This window comes from Lethenteron reissneri, chromosome 20, assembly GCF_015708825.2.
Source record: "Lethenteron reissneri isolate LAM-NWPU_2019-01 chromosome 20, ASM1570882v1, whole genome shotgun sequence".
NCBI lineage: Eukaryota > Metazoa > Chordata > Hyperoartia > Petromyzontiformes > Petromyzontidae > Lethenteron > Lethenteron reissneri.
In genome coordinates this window covers 18107742-18127981 of record NC_083798.1, presented here as the reverse complement: position 1 = coordinate 18127981, position 20240 = coordinate 18107742, and the positions used below count along the sequence as shown (strand labels likewise).

General features: G+C 41.4%; 2 protein-coding genes across 3 annotated transcripts in view; one reads left to right on the top strand and one right to left on the bottom strand.

The window, feature by feature from the left end:
* Positions 1–20206, top strand: part of MYG1 (MYG1 exonuclease) — a 101896-nt gene extending 81690 nt beyond the window's left edge. Inside the window, exons 5-7 of the mRNA XM_061555225.1 lie at positions 17236–17358; positions 17986–18167; positions 18916–20206. Coding sequence (XP_061411209.1) covers positions 17236–17358; positions 17986–18167; positions 18916–19105 — 495 coding nt within the window. The 3' untranslated portion in view covers positions 19106–20206. The remainder of the gene's footprint in view (positions 1–17235; positions 17359–17985; positions 18168–18915) is intronic.
* The window catches only part of LOC133344908 (uncharacterized), an 842858-nt gene that overhangs the window by 215623 nt on the left and 606995 nt on the right, over positions 1–20240 (bottom strand). The gene's annotated exons all lie outside the window — the stretch shown is intronic.

Here is a 20240-nt window from a genome sequence, read left to right as displayed (position 1 = left end):
GAAAATTACTGGTTTCATAAATAAATGCCATCCTAATAACATTAATTTCGTATTGACATTCTGAAATGACTCTCGCGTGTTTGTAGGGAATGCCTGCGCTTTCTTTTTTTTTCACCCATGGAATTGTTAACTTGGATGCACATTTAATGCAAGTTTGTGTTTGCCAAGTAACAGGCTTTTGCTCCAAGTGCTGTCTTTTGCACCTTTGTGGAGGACACATTGCACACAGGGTCGTTTAAGCCACTTTCGCTGCAGTTGCCTGCATACATGCAGATGTGGCTCTTGCCTACACCACCAGACATTTTGGCAAGGTTTGTTTATTTGGCTGCACCATGCGAATGAGATCCAGAGAAGTCGAAACTGGTCTGTTGGGTTTGCATTCTTTACACATGTTGCTGGAACACACTGCCGTCCAAGGCCTATTGGTTGATGGATTAAATACCACCCTTGTTTATTTATGGCTCATAATGTGCCAGAGCAGTGCTTAATAGCGCTGAACGTGTGCATGTTTACCACTGCCAAAAGTAGCTTGTGGACTATTACAATGAATAGTGTGTTTCAGATACATAAGTACCTTCGTTCTTTCAGCATTGTATTTGATGAGGCTTACAGTAGTTAGATTTAAAAAAAAAAATTGTGGAATGGTATTGCATTTTTCCTCGCTTGTATTCATGTCTACATCTTCGATTTGATTATTAGATTGAAGTGGTAATTAACAAAGCATTGTTTTTTAACATTATATGTACATTTTTCTGAAGGACAGATTGTGAATACAATGCATTGCTGATTGCGCAATTTGCCTTGGTGCCTTATTTATTTTACAAATTAGCTGATAGAGGGTTAGCTTTTGTATATTGCCTTTGCAGCTATACAGAGCTTTGTGTACATGCATGTGGAACCTGTGTGTGAATGTATGTTAGTGTTGTGGGCATATAAACATGTTTCCTTGCATATTATCTTCACCCTTTGTGTATGTACCCGTTGTGTGACTGTATTTGGCTGTCGTAATGCTGTTGCCACTGAGATATTGGTGCTATTTTTCCTCCAGTTTGAAAATATCTCATTAGACTTTAGTATGCCGCTTAAATTGCTCTGCTTCTGAACACAATTATGTTCTTTATCTGTCTATTTGAGATTGTCATTACGTTTTTGCATTTGTCATTGCATTTCCATGTATTCCTTATCCAATGTGTCCATATAATTCCAAACATGCATCCCTCCATGCTTCTTAGCAAACCTTTATTTTATTTAATTTATCGAAATATGGATTCGAGATCGTATGGGATTTTTTTTTATATAAACTACATGGCCTTGGGCAGGACATGTTACTAGAAAGGATGTTGACCGATGGTCAAGACTTAAAACAGTGACAGCTAAAGTAGAGTGCACACTCGCACAAGGGGGAGATTGAGTAATACAATCTAGCTTGTGCGCAGGTTGCTAGGTACATTCTTACAAGACGGTGACAAATGGATGGCAACAGCTTGGGGGGGGAGGCCTTAATCTAGCAGTGGAATTATCATGGCAAAATCATGATGAATTATGTTGTCACCTCGCAGTTCCTTCTAGGACAGAAAAACAATTGGGGGACATGATTAAACCTGCTCAAGTGGAGGCAGGCCTCGGCCTCAGTGAAAATGACAAGCTCTTAAAAAATGACAGAGTTGCACTAACTTTAAACGAAACTAAAATGTGCCTTCATAAGGATTACGGAGTTGCACTAACTTTGAACGAATCTAAAATGTATAAACATTAATAATTTTCAGTCCTTTGTTAGGCCACCTTTGGATGGTGTCGGTCACGTGGGTTGTTTGACCATTCTTTGCCATGCTTCTTTAAGTGTGGGTTGGTGAAGGGGAGGGCGGAGATGGGTCCCAGGTTCATTTCGGATATCATTCACCACTGATGTCAGCTGTGTGGCTGGGAATCGTACTGTAGTGCAGTGTGCTAACTATTGCACCACCGATCCTCCACCCACTTGAATTGAACTACCACGAAAATATGAATTTTTCCACATTGAAAACGTTGGGAAACTGGTTTCCATATTTCACGTTTCTCCTTATGATGCAGACTATTCCATGCTCTTCTCTTTTATGCAGAATGAAGTAAATTTGTGTTAATATATCTTTGGGAGGCTGGACATCCACCAGCAGTCACCATTCGTCGTAATGTTTGTACAGAGTTGAGCATTCCCCTCTTGTGTCTTACATTCTCCATATGCTCGAATTTATTATATTAAAACAAAAACTCAGATATGCTTTATTTTACCAGTTAAGGCCCACTGAGCTATTTAGCTTTTTTTCTGAAGCGACCCGGCCACAGATGATAGCTCAACGATGTGGCTTATCATATGGACAATTTTAGCAGCCAACTACTTTAAACGCGTGTTTCTAAATGTGAAGGAGAAAACTGAAGGACCCAGAGGAATATCCAGGTGACCACAGGGAGAACACGCAAACTCCAAATATTTACACATGCAAACGTATCCATTGAGCAGGACCATCTTTAGAAAATGTGGAGACAATTAGGCTTTAATGAATAACCAATTAGGTTTAATAGAAATTACTGGGCAGCTTCAGCAATAAAACCATCTGTTCCAATGTCAATTGGTTCGCTGGCAAACAAACTAAGAGGTTGCTCATGTACCCAACTTTCTTATATAATATGCAGAACAGTATTACTACTGTAATGAGCCAAGAATGTCTGTCTGTGTGTCACGCGCGTGACGTCATTCCAAATGCCGCATCCCCCCCCCCCCCCGTCATTAATATTCACGAGCGGGTGGATTTTTACACTCACGCAGAAGAAGGTCGAGCGGAAAGCATTTTTTTTCGCAAATACGCTTAAAATTTTACATTTCTTTATTGAAAGTGAATCTATTAAATTCTTCTACACAGCAACAAAGTGGGTTTAGTGTCTTTATTTATTTATTCAGCACTTGAGACAAAAGGTAAGTCTAATAAATGCTTCTCCATTATGGTGAAACATATATTTCTCGGGAGATTTTCCAGATATTGTATCGATTTTCAATTTATTTCAACCCCAGCGACCAAAAGCAGAAGAGAATAAAGTATCAGAGCAGTGAGTTTTAACAAATTGAAGGTCATACTCTTTGGTTCTTTCGGTAAAGTCATGTAGGTAGAAAAATAATATATCATGACGATTCGATCGCAACACAAGCAATCGTCATCAGGTGGGACAACCACAGCAAGAAGTAGGCGAGAGATCTGCCGTGGCACGAGGTTATATAGGCCTCGGCAGTAGGGGGGGGGAGAGAAGGGGGGGGGGCAGAAAGTGGACCCCGCAGCAGCACCCGGGTCACTGGAGTTGAGATCGGAAAGAGATGCACAGAGAGATAGAGAAAGACACACGGAGAATCGTGTGTCTTTCAGCCGATCTCTCCAGTTAGTATAACTTATAACAATACTGAAAATCTCAATAGTAATGCTTATTGTTGTGATTATGAATATGAAAATATTTTTTCGTTTTGTAGTCCTAACATTTATTTGCATTCCAAGTGTGAAAAAGAAAACGACGAGAGAAGTGCTGAACTTGAGATGCATTTCAGACTTTAATTGGTGAATGTGAATGCCTGTTAAAAGAGAGGGGGAAATGGCATTTAAATGCAAATGAAACTAAAGATACAGCATTTACAGTGGTGTACACGCAGACACATGACAAAAACCTCACGGTCATTCTTTTATTTGCACTGCCATACAGCAGAGAAATATATCCCTTACTACTTCGCCATGCGCAGGCCTTTCTTCACGCCGTGGATTATTTTCACTTGTGAATTTCAATATGTCATAAGATTCACTGCATGCAGAGCCTTACACTTCGCCTTTCAGTCGGTGCACCCCTGCATATTCCAGCCACCCGCCCTGAACCCTACCATCGATCTCCCAGCCTGTCGTCTGGCAGTGCAGAATTAGGCTATTACTGAAAATAGCATCCTTGCTGTAGCACTGGGGAGGTGGTGGAAGGGTGAAAAGCGCACTCCCTCCTTCTCTCATCCTCACGTCCCCAGCTCCTCCCCCCCAAGTGTTGATGGACCCCCCCCCCCCCCCCAGTCGTGTCATCCATCACTGAAGGAGCACGCCGTGGTTGCTTGACACGGTGAGGCGCGTTTGTAACCTGTTGAAACAATTGGCATCTGCAGCGCTTCTGGCTGTGACATGATCTGGAGTAGTTTGTTTTTTACGTTTTGTGTGTGTGTGCACAAATGCAGTGAGAGCTTTTGTTCGGCAGAAGCTGCACACGAGTCTTTGTAAACTTGGTGTGTGCATGTGGAAGTGTGCAAGTGAATGTGTGTCCTTACCTTTTTGTGTGTATGTGTGTGTGTCGGGCACGATGTCGGTTTACACGCTGCCTATGATTCCGGTGACACCAATGAAAACTTTTTTTCTGAACTTAGTTTGGGCTGGCCCTTGGTCAACCTATGTATGCATATATATATGTAGGTGCTCGCTCACAGCAGCAGTTATCCCAATAGTCTGTTAAGGTTGTACAGAGGATCTTTGTATGTATGTTGAACTTCTTTCGCACTTTACATAGCCAACTGCGAGAATCGGAGGTGTGGGGGAAGGACAACAAACTAAACACAAAAATCAGTTCTAAAGAAAGATGAGCATACCTGGTGTGATAGTTAAACAGTGGCAATGTGGAAAAAAAACGCAATGGAAACGACGCATGGTAATGGGGAACCCTACCTCTGAAATGTGTGCCTTGCCAGCCTTAATGCTACCTCAGCCAGTCTATAATAAAGTATGAAAGGGGGCCTTTGTGTTGTGTGTTTTAGATCCGTTTTGTATGCATTGCATTCATGGGTCCTACTGACAGCACGACTCTGCATGAAATTAAATTGTATAATTAAATTTTTAAGCCATTTTTCTGAAGCCTTCAAGAGCCACTGTGAAGTGAGAAGAAGCTATCCTTCATTTTGTGGTTATGTTGCTTAAGCTGTGAGGGTTCCACACTATCTCTCTGAAGTTGTACCACAAATTAATTTAAAATGTGTGTTATATGGGAATACATTATTTCACCAATTCAGTGTTTGGACATGCATTAAACAAATAGTTAAAGCGCTAATCTCTCGTTTACAGCCCTGACCTCGTGGTTGAAAATTCCACATTCTGATAACGGGTGGCAAGTCTATCCATAGGACAACCACTGTTGACTTTCCCACAAGGTCTTACTCGTTTTATTCAACCCAACAAGATGACGGGTGAAGTCAATTTGAACTCACAGCCTTCCATCTGTGAATCAGGTTCTCTAACCACAGTGCCTCCACTAGCCCTTGTGATTTTGCTTTGGGGGGGGGGAAATGTATCTCGCTAAGCCATTGGAACTCTATGCACCTGTTAACTGATTATTAATTATATTTCTCTGCACACTTCAGCATAGGGCTTTTATTCTGCTTTGTCTTGTGCCTAGGGCTGTTCGTACAATTTGAAACCAGTGATGTGTGCTTTAAGCTGGCTGGCCATGCACCAATTGTTACATGGAAGGCAGCCAACTGCGCCAACCCATTTTTATTTGTTTAGTTTAACACACTTGTCGAGTACAGGCCCAAAGGTCCAACACGTCAAGTGGCCAGCAAGAAAAGGCACTATAAAATTGTAATAAGCGTTAAAATCACGTTTTTTAAATTGAGCATGGTTATACATTCTTGGGAAAGGCAATGCGAGGGGAAGAAGCAGAAAGAGAGGTCTTTTGACCTTCAGTGTTGGATGGTTGAGCACAGCATGAATGAGACGAAACAGTCAGTCTGGTGAAATAATAAATTAAAGAAGTTCATGGGAATAGTCACCATGGTAGTAGCGGTAGAAGAATAGTACAGAGGTGACGGACCTCCGGTGAGCTCATTAAAAGTGAATCAGTGAGTGCTGGATCGTCAATCAGCCTAACTGCCTATAAAGTATAGTGAGCAGGAACTGGGTGCTCTACCCCTGATATGACGGCAGTATTTCAACGACAGCTGAATTTGTGCTTGGTATAGCAGTAATTATTAAGTAGGCTGTGACAGAAATTAAAACCCGTCTTGGATGCCTCCTTGCCAGGTCACATGCCAAACTGCATTGGCCAATAATTCGCAGCTGGGCAGCACAATAGCGAGCGTGCTCGCCAATGAAGCAGTATTCACGAAGTCGATGGTTTTAGGCCTGCCGCTGCCTAGTTATTTCTATGGGGAATAACCAAAGTGCGACAATTACCAAATACCTTGTGACATCATTAACAAGCGTTGACTATATGCCAGTTCCAAAATATAAGTTCCAAATGTGAAAATTGTCTCCACTGCTATAACTAGAGTGCCTATTTCCTTTGTTGTAGAGATAATGAGTCGACAAGGCTTTTTACTGGTAGGAACCTCCTGGTTACACCAGCCCACAGGGGATTATTGTGTCCGTCCGTCCGTCGTGCAGGGATGGGCTGGGTGGGGAGGGAGGGGCTGGGTGGGGAGGGTCAGGAGGGGCTGGGTGGGAAGTGGCTGGGTGGGGAGGGGAGGGTCGGGAGGGGTTGGGTGGGGCTGGGTGGGGAGGGGAGGGGAGGGTGGGGAGGGGCTGGGTGGGGAGAGTGGGGAGGGGCTGGGTGGGGAGGGTGTGTCTGTGTTTCTCTCTCTGTGTGTTTGTCTCTCTCTGTGTGTCTCTCTCTGTGTGTTTCTCTCTCTCTGTGTGTCTCTCTCTCATACTTAACTTCAAATTTAGCAATATTTGGAAGACCGTAATCAACCAGGTAAAATGTTAACTGTTGTGTTAACCGACTCTCTGTGTTGCATAGCATTACATTTCTAAGTTTACTAGGTTTGTTTTCTCATTCATTCATACCGGATGACGGTTGCTTGTGTTGCAATCGAAACGCCGTAGTCTATTATGTATTTGATTTTCTTTCTACGTGACTTTACCGAAAGAACCAAAGTAATTCTTGCAGTCACGAATGCTTCAAATCATATTTACATTTCTTCAGTAAGGAACGCCTCACAATCTCTCAAAACTATTTTTCAGTTGGGTGCTGAACCGAGATATTTTGAAACATTCCTGAATGAGCATTTCTTGCAAGAGAGAAAAATGGAGTACCTGTAAATAAAACCCACCACTTCAGGCTCATGGCAGGAAAAGTACTCAAAATTTCACGTGGATATAAATTCCGTATGGACTCAGTGTAATCATTCACATCGTGGAGAATCTAAATATCAATATAGATAAGCAAACTATGTCTCCTGCAAATATTTCTGGACCTGCTTTGACACACTGTATCTCATCAGCAGTCAGGCTTGATTGAATGAATGCTGTACTGTCATTTATTGAGCTACCTTGTAGCTCGGTGGGTTTACCAGTCTCACGTCCATGATCATTTCTACGAATTGCCAACCCTACCTCCAAAGGACTGCATTACTGGTACGTGTCACATTGCCCAGCAGCTCATTTTACATTGTCTCGCCTGCAAAAGAGAATCTTGATCCCAATAGGCCTTTCAAGAAAATGGAAAGCAGTGGATCACCGGCTAAAAAGGTAGTGATGGCATAGGAGTGCTGAGCTGGGACCATGTCACATGGGAGTCTAGACCACATATTGCATTGTCTGGTTGGCTTTGTTTATTGTAATATAGACACAATGTCAGATTCCTCAACTGCCCAGATTAAATCCAGGCAAGCAGTGCCCCCAGAGTGTTGGGGTTTTACTACCTGCTGACATAAAGACTGACTGAACAACGTTTCTCATCAACATCCCTTTCGAACACAACGCCTGTGGGAACACGCTCAAGGCATTTCCAAATATAAATTATTCTAACATAAATGCATTCCAAGCCAATAAATTACATCTGATTTTATGGCTCCTGGGTTTGTAATTTGTCACTGTTGGCAATGGCTGTGGCTGTGGATGTGTACGCTTATCTCTGCTCACATGTGCTGGGAAATGAAAAGAGTCCGCTGTGCCTGATGGAATATTCTGCCAGAGTGAGTGAGTAGTGCTTCATTTATTCAATTAATCATGTAGAACGTCTCTGCACGTAATTCTTGCTCCGTAGGGAAATTGCAAATGTGTGTAAATAATCAAGATTTGGATTTTTACAGCGCCTGAGGCAAATCTGTTTGAAATATAACTTTTGAATTTTATCTTGGTGCGTTGAATTGCCAGTGGCATTATTAAGTTTGAAGAAATACATTTACAATGCAATTTTCTTGTAAATATGCATTTACAGCAATTTGTCAATCCACTATTTGATAATAAAAAAAATCTCCCAATGTCATGTCAGCAATGAGGTTGTTTAACCATACATTACATACATCACCATGCTAGTCATATGTGATTTTAGTGATAGGGTTGTCGCAGGACCAGATCAAATATTACTCACTACTGATGTTAGCCGTGTCCAGGAATTGAGCTCTGGTAGCTGGGTTCATAGCGCAATGCGATAACCACTGATGTCACCACTTCACACCCTTAATATAAATACATCACAAAAATTGCATACCTCTCAACTTTTGTTACATATTCTTTATTTAGGATATCCACCGAAGAGCCGGCACAATGAGATCAGTTTGTGGGCAGAAGGGTAGATTTGTTACATGACCAAACCGCGATGGTTTTGACTTGGGGAGGCCTTCAACCAGCAGTGGATAGGTCATTGCTGATGTTGATTTTCAATTACAAATATGTAAATGTTTGACCAGTTTTTTGCTGTGTTTCTACTAAAACGATGTGGATTTGTTTGACTCTGGCTCAAGGCTGCCAATCGAAATGTCCTCTAAGGCACGTTGGTTTGTGGGCGTTTTGTATGAAATGCACCATAGTATAAAGCAACAATGTGTAATATTACATTGTAGATAAGTATGGAATTTACCAATTGCATCACGTCCTATTGTGACACTGTTGATGTAATGTGGATTGATTGATAGGCAATGTTTATTGAACCTATCTACGTGACTTTACCGAAAGACCCAAAGAATATGAACCCATTCAACTTCAGGAAAATGTGTGCCAGAGAAGCTTCATAAAAATCAATACAAACGAGAAAAGACAGCCTTCAAGAAAGCAGGAGGTAAATTGTTCATGATTCGCACAATCTGTATACAAATACTGAATGTAACTTTCCAAAACCATCTAAAATTGTCAGCTGAAGTACAAACATTGTGCAGATTCCTTTGAAGTAGCAGTACAGAATACCAAATCTTGAGTCTGCATTTCAGTACATGTGTCAGTATACAAATATGGCTGTCATTTGTAATGAGAAGTCACAATTGTAGATACACTGAAGCCAAATTGGTTTTTATTTCAATTTAATTCCAATAACTACGATGGATTCAGCTATAAATTGCATGAATACATTATAACAGTTTAAATATGTGACAGTACAATTCTGGTACATTTTTTATTGTTGTCCTTTTGTTATTAAGTTGTATACATTTCTTTATTTTGCCTTTGTCGAATCTATTTTTTAATAATTGTTCAATCTTTAATGAAAATTTTTAATACATACATAGTTATATTTATAACTTTGACATTTTAGTTGTGTGCAATCGTTTTTGACTGATACAGTTTTATTCCCTGTTTGTACCTGTAAAATATTCATTTCATTTGCAATTTATCTCAAGTCTGGAGTGAAAAAAATCCTTGTGTCAGTGAATTCCCACCTGCTTTAAAATAATAAAAAGCCTGTGTCAGTTCTTATTGCAATGTTATATGTAGTAGATAATTTGAAAAGCATACATGTGGAATATATTCATAATGTACCTCATTAGAACAATTATAACCTGAGGTAAATGCAAAGTTGTTTGGGAAAGGCCAAATTTGTAGCGCCTCGCGTGACATTTACATGAATTCAATATATACATTATACAAACGTTTTTACTTATTCTGACAGGCTTGCATTTTCTTTGACCTTAGTTGAACCAGGTGCATTTACCTTGGGGTGCCCAAGACACGGATCTAAGCTGGAAATTCCCAACCTGTGGGCCACGGGCCACTTGTGATCTGGTCTGCAAGGCCGTGGGCAGTGCTCTGCAGAACTGTTGCCTATTAAACAACTATTTAGATTGTATTATTGATTCATCAACACAGCTGGCTATTAACTGAATCTACTGATTTCTGACATTGGTTTCTGACCTTATACAATGTTATCGGTGCGTTAACAGTGGTCCGCGCATCCAGAAATGTTGGGAATCGTTTGTCTCAACAATCCTGGACCAATGCTTTTTCACAGGCATTCGCATGAACCCTCCGAGGTCTTTATCAAACTGGAACTTCAGTATTTAAAACAAAAGACACGCTGCTTATGAATGGATTTTCGTAGTGCTTCCCAATGCGTGTTTGTGCTCGTAGGTATTTGGCAATAATAACATTACGTTCCAAGCCGCAAAACAACATGACGTCACACGCCACGTGGCTTATCATGTAGCGAGATGACATTACCCGTAGTGGCATTATCCTGAGGGGAGGCGAGTGCATTACGTCTTGGCCGGCAAGGTGAATACTTTTATCGCCGTTTTTTGTCACTTGTGAATTGGAGGAGTTTCACATTGGCATATACAGCCCGAGTAAATGGAGGAATTGATCATTTAGAACACTTTACGTCGCATTTTATCATCCAATTAAATGTTAACGACACATAACGTGACTGTAATGCCATGCAACGGATGCATCACTAATTAAGTCACTAAAGGTGAGTGTTACTTTCCAGTAATGTGGTGTGGAAAGTTGAACAATCACTACTAATGTGTTCATAAAAGGCGACTTTAGTGATGAAACGGTGCGAAAGGGGACCGCAGCGAAAACTCAGGGTTAAGGAACTAAGAACGATGGAATTAGGTGCCCGAAGATTTTGTCAGTCGGCACAGAACACTTGCCGGTGAAATGCTATATGCTATTAAGTCATGGAATGGAAAGATATCGTCAACGAGATAACCTTTACTTTATACCTTCAACTAAAAAACCAGGGGGACACCAGAAGGTAATATTCAAGTGGAATTCTTAAAAGCAGCCACAGTACTTTCCAGGAACATTTATTGACGAGGGACATTGATTAAAAGAAGTAGTGAAATCCTGGTTGCTTTGTAACCTCCCCACTTGGTATTGTCTAGTTTCAGTAGAGTTGCGTGTGCTGTGCTAGTAGTTGTTCCTGTGATGCAGCGAGCAGGATTGCCTCCACAGCTTTGTTCTTATTTTTCTTCTCATTTTATAAACTATAAAAATTATACTTGACACTTTTTTTTATTTTACCAGGTAAGGCCCACTGAGCTATATAGCTTTATTTTTCGATTTAAAGTTTTCGAGACTGCAGGGATTCATCTTCTTGGTTCTTTCGGTAAAGTCACGTAGAAGGGAAATAATAAAATAATAAAAATAAAACATAATAAAATAATTCTCACGACGTTTCGGCCACAACGCAAGCAGCCGTCCTCTGGTGAAGAACAGGTCTGTCGGAAAAAAGATATTTTATTATGTTTTGTTTTTATTATTTTATTATTTCCCTTCTACGTGACTTTACTATATAGCTTTGTTTCAGCTACCTGGCCACAAATGATAGCCAAACGAAGTGACTTATCAAGTGTGAGATTTATAGCAGCCAAATACTCTTAAATGCACGTTTCTAAATGTGGAGGGAAAAACTGGAGGACCCGGAGGAAAATCCACACAAACACAGGGAGAGAGAACATGCAAACTCCAAATATACAGCAGGCGTCAGGGTCGGGATCAAACCCACAACTTCCTGTATACCAGGCGAGGTAGTTAACATCTCGCCAGCGAGATGTTTTCCGTCCCCAGCAGTCATCTACCATTTGTGCTATAGTCATCTAGGTACTGAACAAAGTCGGTTTCTTTGCAGACAACACGTACCATGTTAAGTTTTGGAACATTAAATGCCCTGGTAGTGATTGCACCACAATGTACTTTGCCTAATATCATAAAAATGTCCAGAAAACACAATTCTGGGCTGGCGTCGGTTAAAGTACCATCCATGGTGAGTGATATCTGAGCCGGTGCCGAGTCTCGCTGGCCAGCGTGGTCACACAACCACCATTACCAACAAGGCCACACTGAGGTCTTTATCCAGCAGCGAATTGTCAAAGGGTTGTACGTATTTTTTTCACACACGTTAATAAAAATACACTCGGAGCTCTGTGCAAATCAGTGGGGAGCCAAATACTTCATTTTGAACCACATGCAAGCCCAGTGATACGACTTGTCTCTTGCAAATGCAGTGAGAAAATCAAATTAATTTTAGATTTGAAGTTTTCGTGACTGCAATGGTCCAGTAATTTTGCTATGACGGTTCCACCTGAAAATGGAAGCTTGTGTTGCCTCCGAAACATCGTGATTTAATTTATTTTCCTTTTTTACCTACGTGACTTTTGCCGAAAAAATCGAATTAGCTCACGGGAAAGCAGTATTGGTTATGTAAATTCATTCGTGCAAATGAGCTAAATAAACGTGAGAAGGAGGTGCGTTTTTTAGTGCAGATTCATTCATATGCGCTGTAGACTACCGAGAAGATTGAAAAATAAAGCGGAGGTACAGTATAGAAGTGGTTTTTCGCTCACTTTAGTGTTGGGTATTGCTCATCCCCTGTATACAACCCTGAACCAGTGGTGAAATGTACACTTTCCTGTAGTAATGCCACAGCACCAGAATTGGTACTTATTTTACTGACCATGGAGGGATAAATGGTTGCAGCAATGCCCAACTGGGATTTTAACTACACGCAGACAATTACAAGTCGTACTCTCTAATTACTGTTGTTCTCAGACGGATTCGTACATTCTGAACATTTTAATAATATAAAGATTCTGTGCCAAAAGTGGTATAGTTGTAATAATGAAATGTTAAGTAGATTCACTTCAATTGAAAAGTGCATTGCATAAATGCCAATGACCTTTGCGTGAATTTTTAAATGTATGCAATGCAAAGCATTTATAATTTTTTTACAATAATGTTTTTGTCTGTGACTGAGCTGACAATCTGGTCCCGCATGGAGAGCAGACTTCATCCGTTGCGACAGCTCAGGATTCAATACGCACTATCTTGACAGTGCTGGCTCAGTGCTCTGACATGCCCAACACATTATCTCAGTAAGCCAGCCACTGACCACAGTTCCGTGTCCATATTTTGTGTTGAAATTTTCCTGACATTGGTCGAAGATTTGGTTTAAAATAACACACAGAAACGTGTAAAAAGTAACCCGTAAAAACAAAGTTTTTCACTATAAATCCTTTATATGCGTGGTGGCTAGAGTCCTCTCGTCATCTGGCTTGAGATGGCTGCCACTTATGGGTCAGATGATTGCCTGCCACCATTAAGCAATTGGTAATTAAATATAAAAAAAAAATCCTAAAATGTTGAATATTTTGGAGAAAAAAATTTCACGAAAATAAATTGTCACGCACAACGAGTCTGTGTGCAAAATGTCAGCTCGATTGGATCACGGGAAGTGGGTTAAAAAACGACCGAAAGATTTGCACGGTCGTAAGCGCGCAAGCAAGCAAGTGAACTTAATATAAAGGATTTAAAAAGCACTCTTCCTTTGTACACTTTGCAACAAAAACCATCAGCAGCTCCTGAAGAACTCCATTGTGGTCCTCTCGTCTTTGGTCGCTATCAAAATAAATGTGTCTGGCTGACTAGCAGGTGACGGGAGACAAGAGGAGCACAATGCAATTCAATGCAAGATTAGGTGTGACACTTTTTGTTTTTTGGGATACACCGTGAACTTCTTTATGCGAAGCACATATTTTATAGTCATGCAATGTCTTGAGTCAGTAGACGTTGGTCTCAGCAGTTGGTGTAAATTATTTGGTATTGAAACATGTCTGCTTGAAATTTGAATGTCTTTAAATCAATGACCCTTGATGTGTGCTTACAAATGAATGTATTGAAAGTTGGGTTGGGATTGCATTGAAACACAGAACATTTGCTATGCATAAGGCATAATTATTGATACAGCAGAAGAGACAGAGATAAAGTTAATTCATTAATATGCATGTATATATTATTTATGTATAATATAGCATTGACATTAATTCAAATACTAAATTAAAAAAGGTAATTTGTTGATAAGGGAATAATTTATTGTGGTGCTAGGACATGATTTATCCAGGGATGTATCAATGAGTCTCATAACTTTCTCAGATAAGGTTATACTTATGAGGATGTAAGAAAAATCACGTAGTTCCTAGAAAGTCATGCAACTGATAATATAATACTCATAACACTACAGAGATAGGTCAATAACCTGTTTTGATTCTAGATTTGAAGTTTTCGTGACTGCAAGGTTCCATACTCTTTGGTTTTTTTCGGTAAAGTCACGTAGATGAAAAATAAAAGAATAAAAAAAATAATCACGGCGTTTCGGAGGCAACACAAGCTTCCGTCTTCAGGTGGAACCGTCACAGCAAAATGACTGTATCAAGTGAAGAGAGCTCTAAGAGACACGAGACTATATACAAGTTAAGGGGGGGAGGAGCCAGGATGGGCCGTGGGGGGGGGTTAAGTTAAGCCGCCTTTTGTTATGCTGCAGGGGGTTAGGGGAGGGAGAGAGCGCCTGCTTTGCTTTACTATCCTTTACAAAGCTCATTGTAGCTCTATCTCTGTGTGATCCACCATACCCACTTTCCAGTCGTTTGATTACAGCAGAGGTTCTTAACCTTTTACTGCAGCCTGCACCTCTTTTGTTCTCAATCGTAAAACAATGTGTAGTGTTCATAAATACATCGGTTTGATGAAACTACATATTTGTACTTACATGCTTGTGCTTAATCTGTCTTTCGATGATTTACCTTCTAAAATAATATTGCATGTCTCGCACCCCCAGAAAGAGCATTTCGCACCCCTAGGGGATGCATGCACCCCAGGTTAAGGAGCACTGAATCACAGGCATACATTTTCACTACACACATGAACATGTTCTAGATTTGAAGTTTTCGTGACTGCAAGGATCCATACTCTTTAGGTTCTTTCGGTAAAGTCACGTAGGTGAAATTTTTTTTTAAATAACTAAATTAAATCACGACGTTTCGGAAGTAACAGCAAGCGTCCGTCATCAGGTGGGATAACCAAAGCAAGAAACAACATTACTGTAGTGGGCAAAGAGAGCTGTTTGTGACAAGCAATTATATAAGGTAAGAGGGGGGAGAGGAGGCAGGGAGGAGAGATGCAGGGGGCGGGGGGTGTGGAGTAGGGGGGGTGAAGCTACTGTTGTTGTGCTGCAGCGCCGAAGCAATTAGGATATTACCATGTTAATATAACATGTATTTGATTTTAAACAAATTGGTACAAAACATGGATGATTACAGTCAGACACATCTCATCCCATATAGAGTTAAAGTGCAGATAAACGCATATATTGTCATGGGATTCATTTGCTGTCACCCCTAAATCAATTCCTTTCATCTACGCAAAGGATTGGCTAATTGTAGGCATGCAGTGCACAGGTAATAGGAAGAAGCTATGTAGGTCACGGAGAGTATGCAGATACTAGAAAGTACAGATAACAGGGCCTTGAAAAAGAGTGCTCTTGTCATGCGATTATTTTTTGTTATATATTTGATGCATACCTTTGTTTCAGCAGCATACTTGTGCCGCTATTTAATAATGAACAGATGGTCCAAAAAAACACGCAAAATTCTTAACTATAGAGACAGGGAGATTAAGTTTGCCTTGTAGTGACTTCAAGTTCTCTCTCAGAGAATAATGGCACAATTGTTACCCATAGTTGCCTTGGCTGGCCTATTGCACTTAATTTACTAGCGACAAAAATAATAGCAGAATATTTGTAAGGTGATTATTCATAATATTAAGAGTTATGTGGATTTGAGAGCAGTGGCTGCCCGAAGATAAATTAATTGTGTGGACGTTATTGACCTTCATGAGAGGTAAAATTGCTTTGCAACTCGGTACAATCTAAAATGTTTACAGCTGGAACTAAAACCCTGAATGTTAAATGATGAAACGATCTATGTGTTTTCATTAGCGCCTGTAGATATATCTTCATAAGTACCTCCGTAGGCTATTAAATCAGGTATCTCTTGGTGTTGATTTGAAGCTTTCGTGACTGCAAGGAATCCATACTCTTTGGTTCTTTCGGTAGTTCTCCTGCTGTGTTTGTTTCGCACCTGATGACGGTTGCTTGTGTTGCGATCGAAACGTCGTGATCTGTTATTATTTTTTCTACCTACGTGACTTAACCGAAACAAGCAAAGAGTATCTCTTGGTGTATGAGTCATTGCTAAAATGCGATGACTGAGGAATATCTCAGAGCTCGCCATCCATTTGTCATATTCTTGTGGGTAAACATTTCCACGATTAGGCCACTCTGATGTTTCATTACCCGTTCTCCAAATTTGAAGGGTTCCCACAATTGACTTTAAAAGTTAACAAGTTCATGCAAATGTATGGCTAATCAGTGTGCCATTACACGTGGAATAATGCATATCGGTGGGTTCTTAAGTGTTCTTAAGTGCTGACCCAGCAACCCACTACCCCCTTAGCCTCAAGTGAATTTAACTTCCAGACTGTTGTTGATCAGCAATCATCATCCAGCCTATAGACTACAAGACAGCCAGCTTGTAGACTCGTCATGTGGAGTGCAGCACAATAACACCTTTTCCCCATCCCCTTGCACACTCCTCCCCAACTCTTATCTCGCTTAAGAAACATGCAGTAGTCTTTACACAGTTGCTTTTGTTCAGACTTGTATTTGCTTCATTGCAGTACTTCGTTTAGCTTTTTTCATTTTGGAGAAAATGAGATTTTCATGTTACGTTGATTTCTCACCTGGTTCAACAAAAGTTTTTGAAACCATTCCCTGCATTATCCTGATTTATTTATTATAGTTAAAAATTCATGCTCACACTTTCAATTCTTTGCTTTCCTATATTCCACACGTACATACCTGGTCAATATTTTCTGTCACAAAAATATAAGGCAACCCAAGATAATAAGTTCTAAATTTGTAAATGTGTGCCTTGCTACGAACCGAGAGATTTGAGTTCGATTCCGGCTCACGGCCAACACCAGTGACGATTATCTGAACCAGTCCTGGGCCTCCGCTAGATCGACTCAGCCTTAAGTGGGTAGCTAGTGCAGTATCTAAACATGAGCACTGGGGAGACAAAAGCGGCCAGGCGTGGCGCTGGCCACCCACCTCCTCATGTGCAACGTTAGCCTTCATAGGTGCTCGCTAACAGCACTTGCCCCAAGAGTGTCTTAAGGCTATACAGGGGATCTTTGTCTTTAACTACAGAAGCGATTTTGGAAGGCGGTGGAGATGGTGGGAGCGGAGTTCCTGGACAGGCTGCATTTCTACTGGAAGGCCTGGCTGCCTGCACGGCAACTCGTCGAGATGGCCATCCTTTCCCGCCACAAGGTGCTGTAGCTACATGCACCGTGCATTGTCTGTATGCATAACACTGTGCAACCGTGCATTGTGTGGACTGCGCTGCTGTTATTCATATGAATTTGAAAAGTGTCACCTTGTGGCACTCTAGATTGGATTATTCTTATTTTGTGTGTCAATTGAAAAGCAACTGACAAAATCGTATAGCTGTACATTGAGTTTTTGTGATGCATTCGATAGCATCAGGAGTTGCTTGATGTACAGTGTCCGTGCCTCCTGTGCAAGGGTGTAATGGGCAGTAGTCGGTGATATGATGAACAGGTCACACTTCACCAAATTCACAATCGGCTGACTAGATTGGAGTCACAGTGATAACTGATAAATAGTCTAATCAAAGTTTTTCCCTGCTGAAACAAGCAAAGGTGCAGTGCTGATTTTCATCAGTGACCCTGGGCCAGCTGTTGTACATTCCCAGTGTTGAGGTCAGTCCCTCTATAGGGCAACCACTGATGACCTCCCACAAAGTGATCCTGAATGTAAAGTACACGTGTGTTTTGGGTCATGCCTTCCCGTTAACCCATTGGCAGCGATAGAAAGGATCCCTGGCGTAAGTAACCATGGATATGTATGTGGGACTTTGTCTTTGTGCCGCCCAAGGTGGATGAGGGTGGAGAGATAGTGGAGTTTGAAGCAGGTGGATGCCCCTGGAAGGAGCACCTCTTCACGCTTGAGGAGACGCTGTCCGTTGACAAGGCAATCAAGTATGCCATCTTCACGGACCAGAAGGGCAGCTGGCGAGTGCAGTGCGTGCCGGTCGCTGTGCACTCCTTCGAGAACAGGTGCGAATATTGCAACTCGCATTGAGTGCATTGACTTGCCCAGGTGGTGCTAGGGTAGAGCGCTCGATGCACAATACGAAGAACAAGCAAAATAAGAAAGCCTTACCACCTTCGTTGTCATCAAAGTCGTCATCAGTCGTAGTAATCCCTTGCTAAAATTAACGATGAGGCGTTGGTGCTAATTTCCCGTTTACAGCCCCCGGAAAGTGGTGGAAATGACACATTCCTATGGCGGGGGAGAGCGTATCCATATGACAACTTCTCCACAAAAGTGGGGAAGTCAGTAGCCTTAAATAAACGTGCATTCATATACAGTAAAACCTTGGATTGCGAGTAACTTGGTCTGCGAGTGTTTTGCAAGACGAGCAAAATTTTAAAATAAATATTCATTTGATAAACGAGCGAGGTCTTGCAATACGAGTAGTACGTATACGCTTTGTCTGCCGAGCGTCACGTGATCACAAATGATATACGAGTGCTTTGGATTACAAACACGTTTCCGGAACGAATTATGCTCGCAATCCAAGGTTTTACTGTACTCATTTGCATTTTAAGCATTATCAATTTGATACATTATTCGATATTGAATCATGGAAAGTGATGCATCCCAACCGTACTAATAGCACCTCCGATTAGCACTGTTGGCGACGTACGGTGTGAAAGAAGTTCAACGTACATACGCATGAATGGGTGTGGGTGAGGAGTAATTCCCCTGTTCCCTGGTCCCCCACACACCGTGCCCTCCCAGGCTGTCTTTGCCGGAGTCGTGGCGAGGCCTACGCGACGAAGCACTGTCTTCCCACTGCGGCATCCCCGGCTGTGTGTTCGTGCACGCCGGCGGCTTCATTGGAGGCCACAGCACGCGGGACGGGGCGCTCGAGATGGCCCGGCGCTCCCTCAAGGCGGCGGCTTCACAATGCTCTCTGGCTACCGCTTAGGCTTTGTCTTTCCATGCATCTTCCTTCCTCTCCCTCGCCTCGTGCCGTTTATGTACATCTCCGGTCATCACGGTTGGCTACGTATGGTGCGAAAGAAGTTCTACATATGCACGTGCGTGCACGGGGTCAGCGGCTCTCCTTATTCGTTGCTTTATATGGCGATTGTTTAAATACAGCAGCAGCTCAAAGCGCCATCTCATCTCAAACATTAAAAGGACCCCCCCCCTGCCCCTCAGCAGCTGTCCTCATGCAGCACAAGGTGACCCAGAACTGGCCTACAAGTGTGCATGTTTGCCAGTATGGGGGTGATGATTGCTATGCGAAACTCCAATCGACTAAATTGCAGGTCATGTTTCGAATCTGCAAGTTTTGACCATGACGCGCACAAACATCGGCCTACTCGTTTCCATTGGCATCACGGGATCTTTAACATCCACTGTAAAGGAGGCGGCTTATATTCATGGTTTATGCACGTGCAGTATTAACTATGGAGACCTGCAGGATCAAACCACGAAACCTCGGTTACAATCATTCACTTTGTAACAACAACAAAAAATATTCCTGGGTCGTGTTATTTCCTAATTGATTATGCCTCAAAAGTACAGAAAATGGCTATTATTCCCCACAAACTTTGCTTTTGTGACCAGGACAGTGATATTTTGAAATGTATCTATTTTCAATGAGAAAACGTGGGCATTTGTGTGTTTCGTTCACATAAAGTCCTGGTCACAAAAGCTAAATTTGTGGGGAATAATAGCCATTTTCTATACTTTTTCGGCATAAGCAATTTAAAAATAACACTTACTACCCAGGAACAAAAATTGTGTTACATATATAATCGGCCCATTTCCCCACCTCCACGGCAGCCAGACAACCTCACTATCTAACCCCTGTGGTTGCCAATAACTGAACATTGTGCAGATGGCATAGGAGAGTATAAAGTACATCTCAGCACTGAACATCATTAAACAGTTGAACATTACAATCAATAGTGAAAGTAAAATAAAATTGTATTTGTCAGTGGAAATGGAAGTAGTGAGATGTTTTGGTGTTTCTGTACCACTCAACATTAAATTTAAATAAACAGCAAGTTATTCTCTTTTTTTTGCATCTGTGTTTTGCTTGATCATGATCA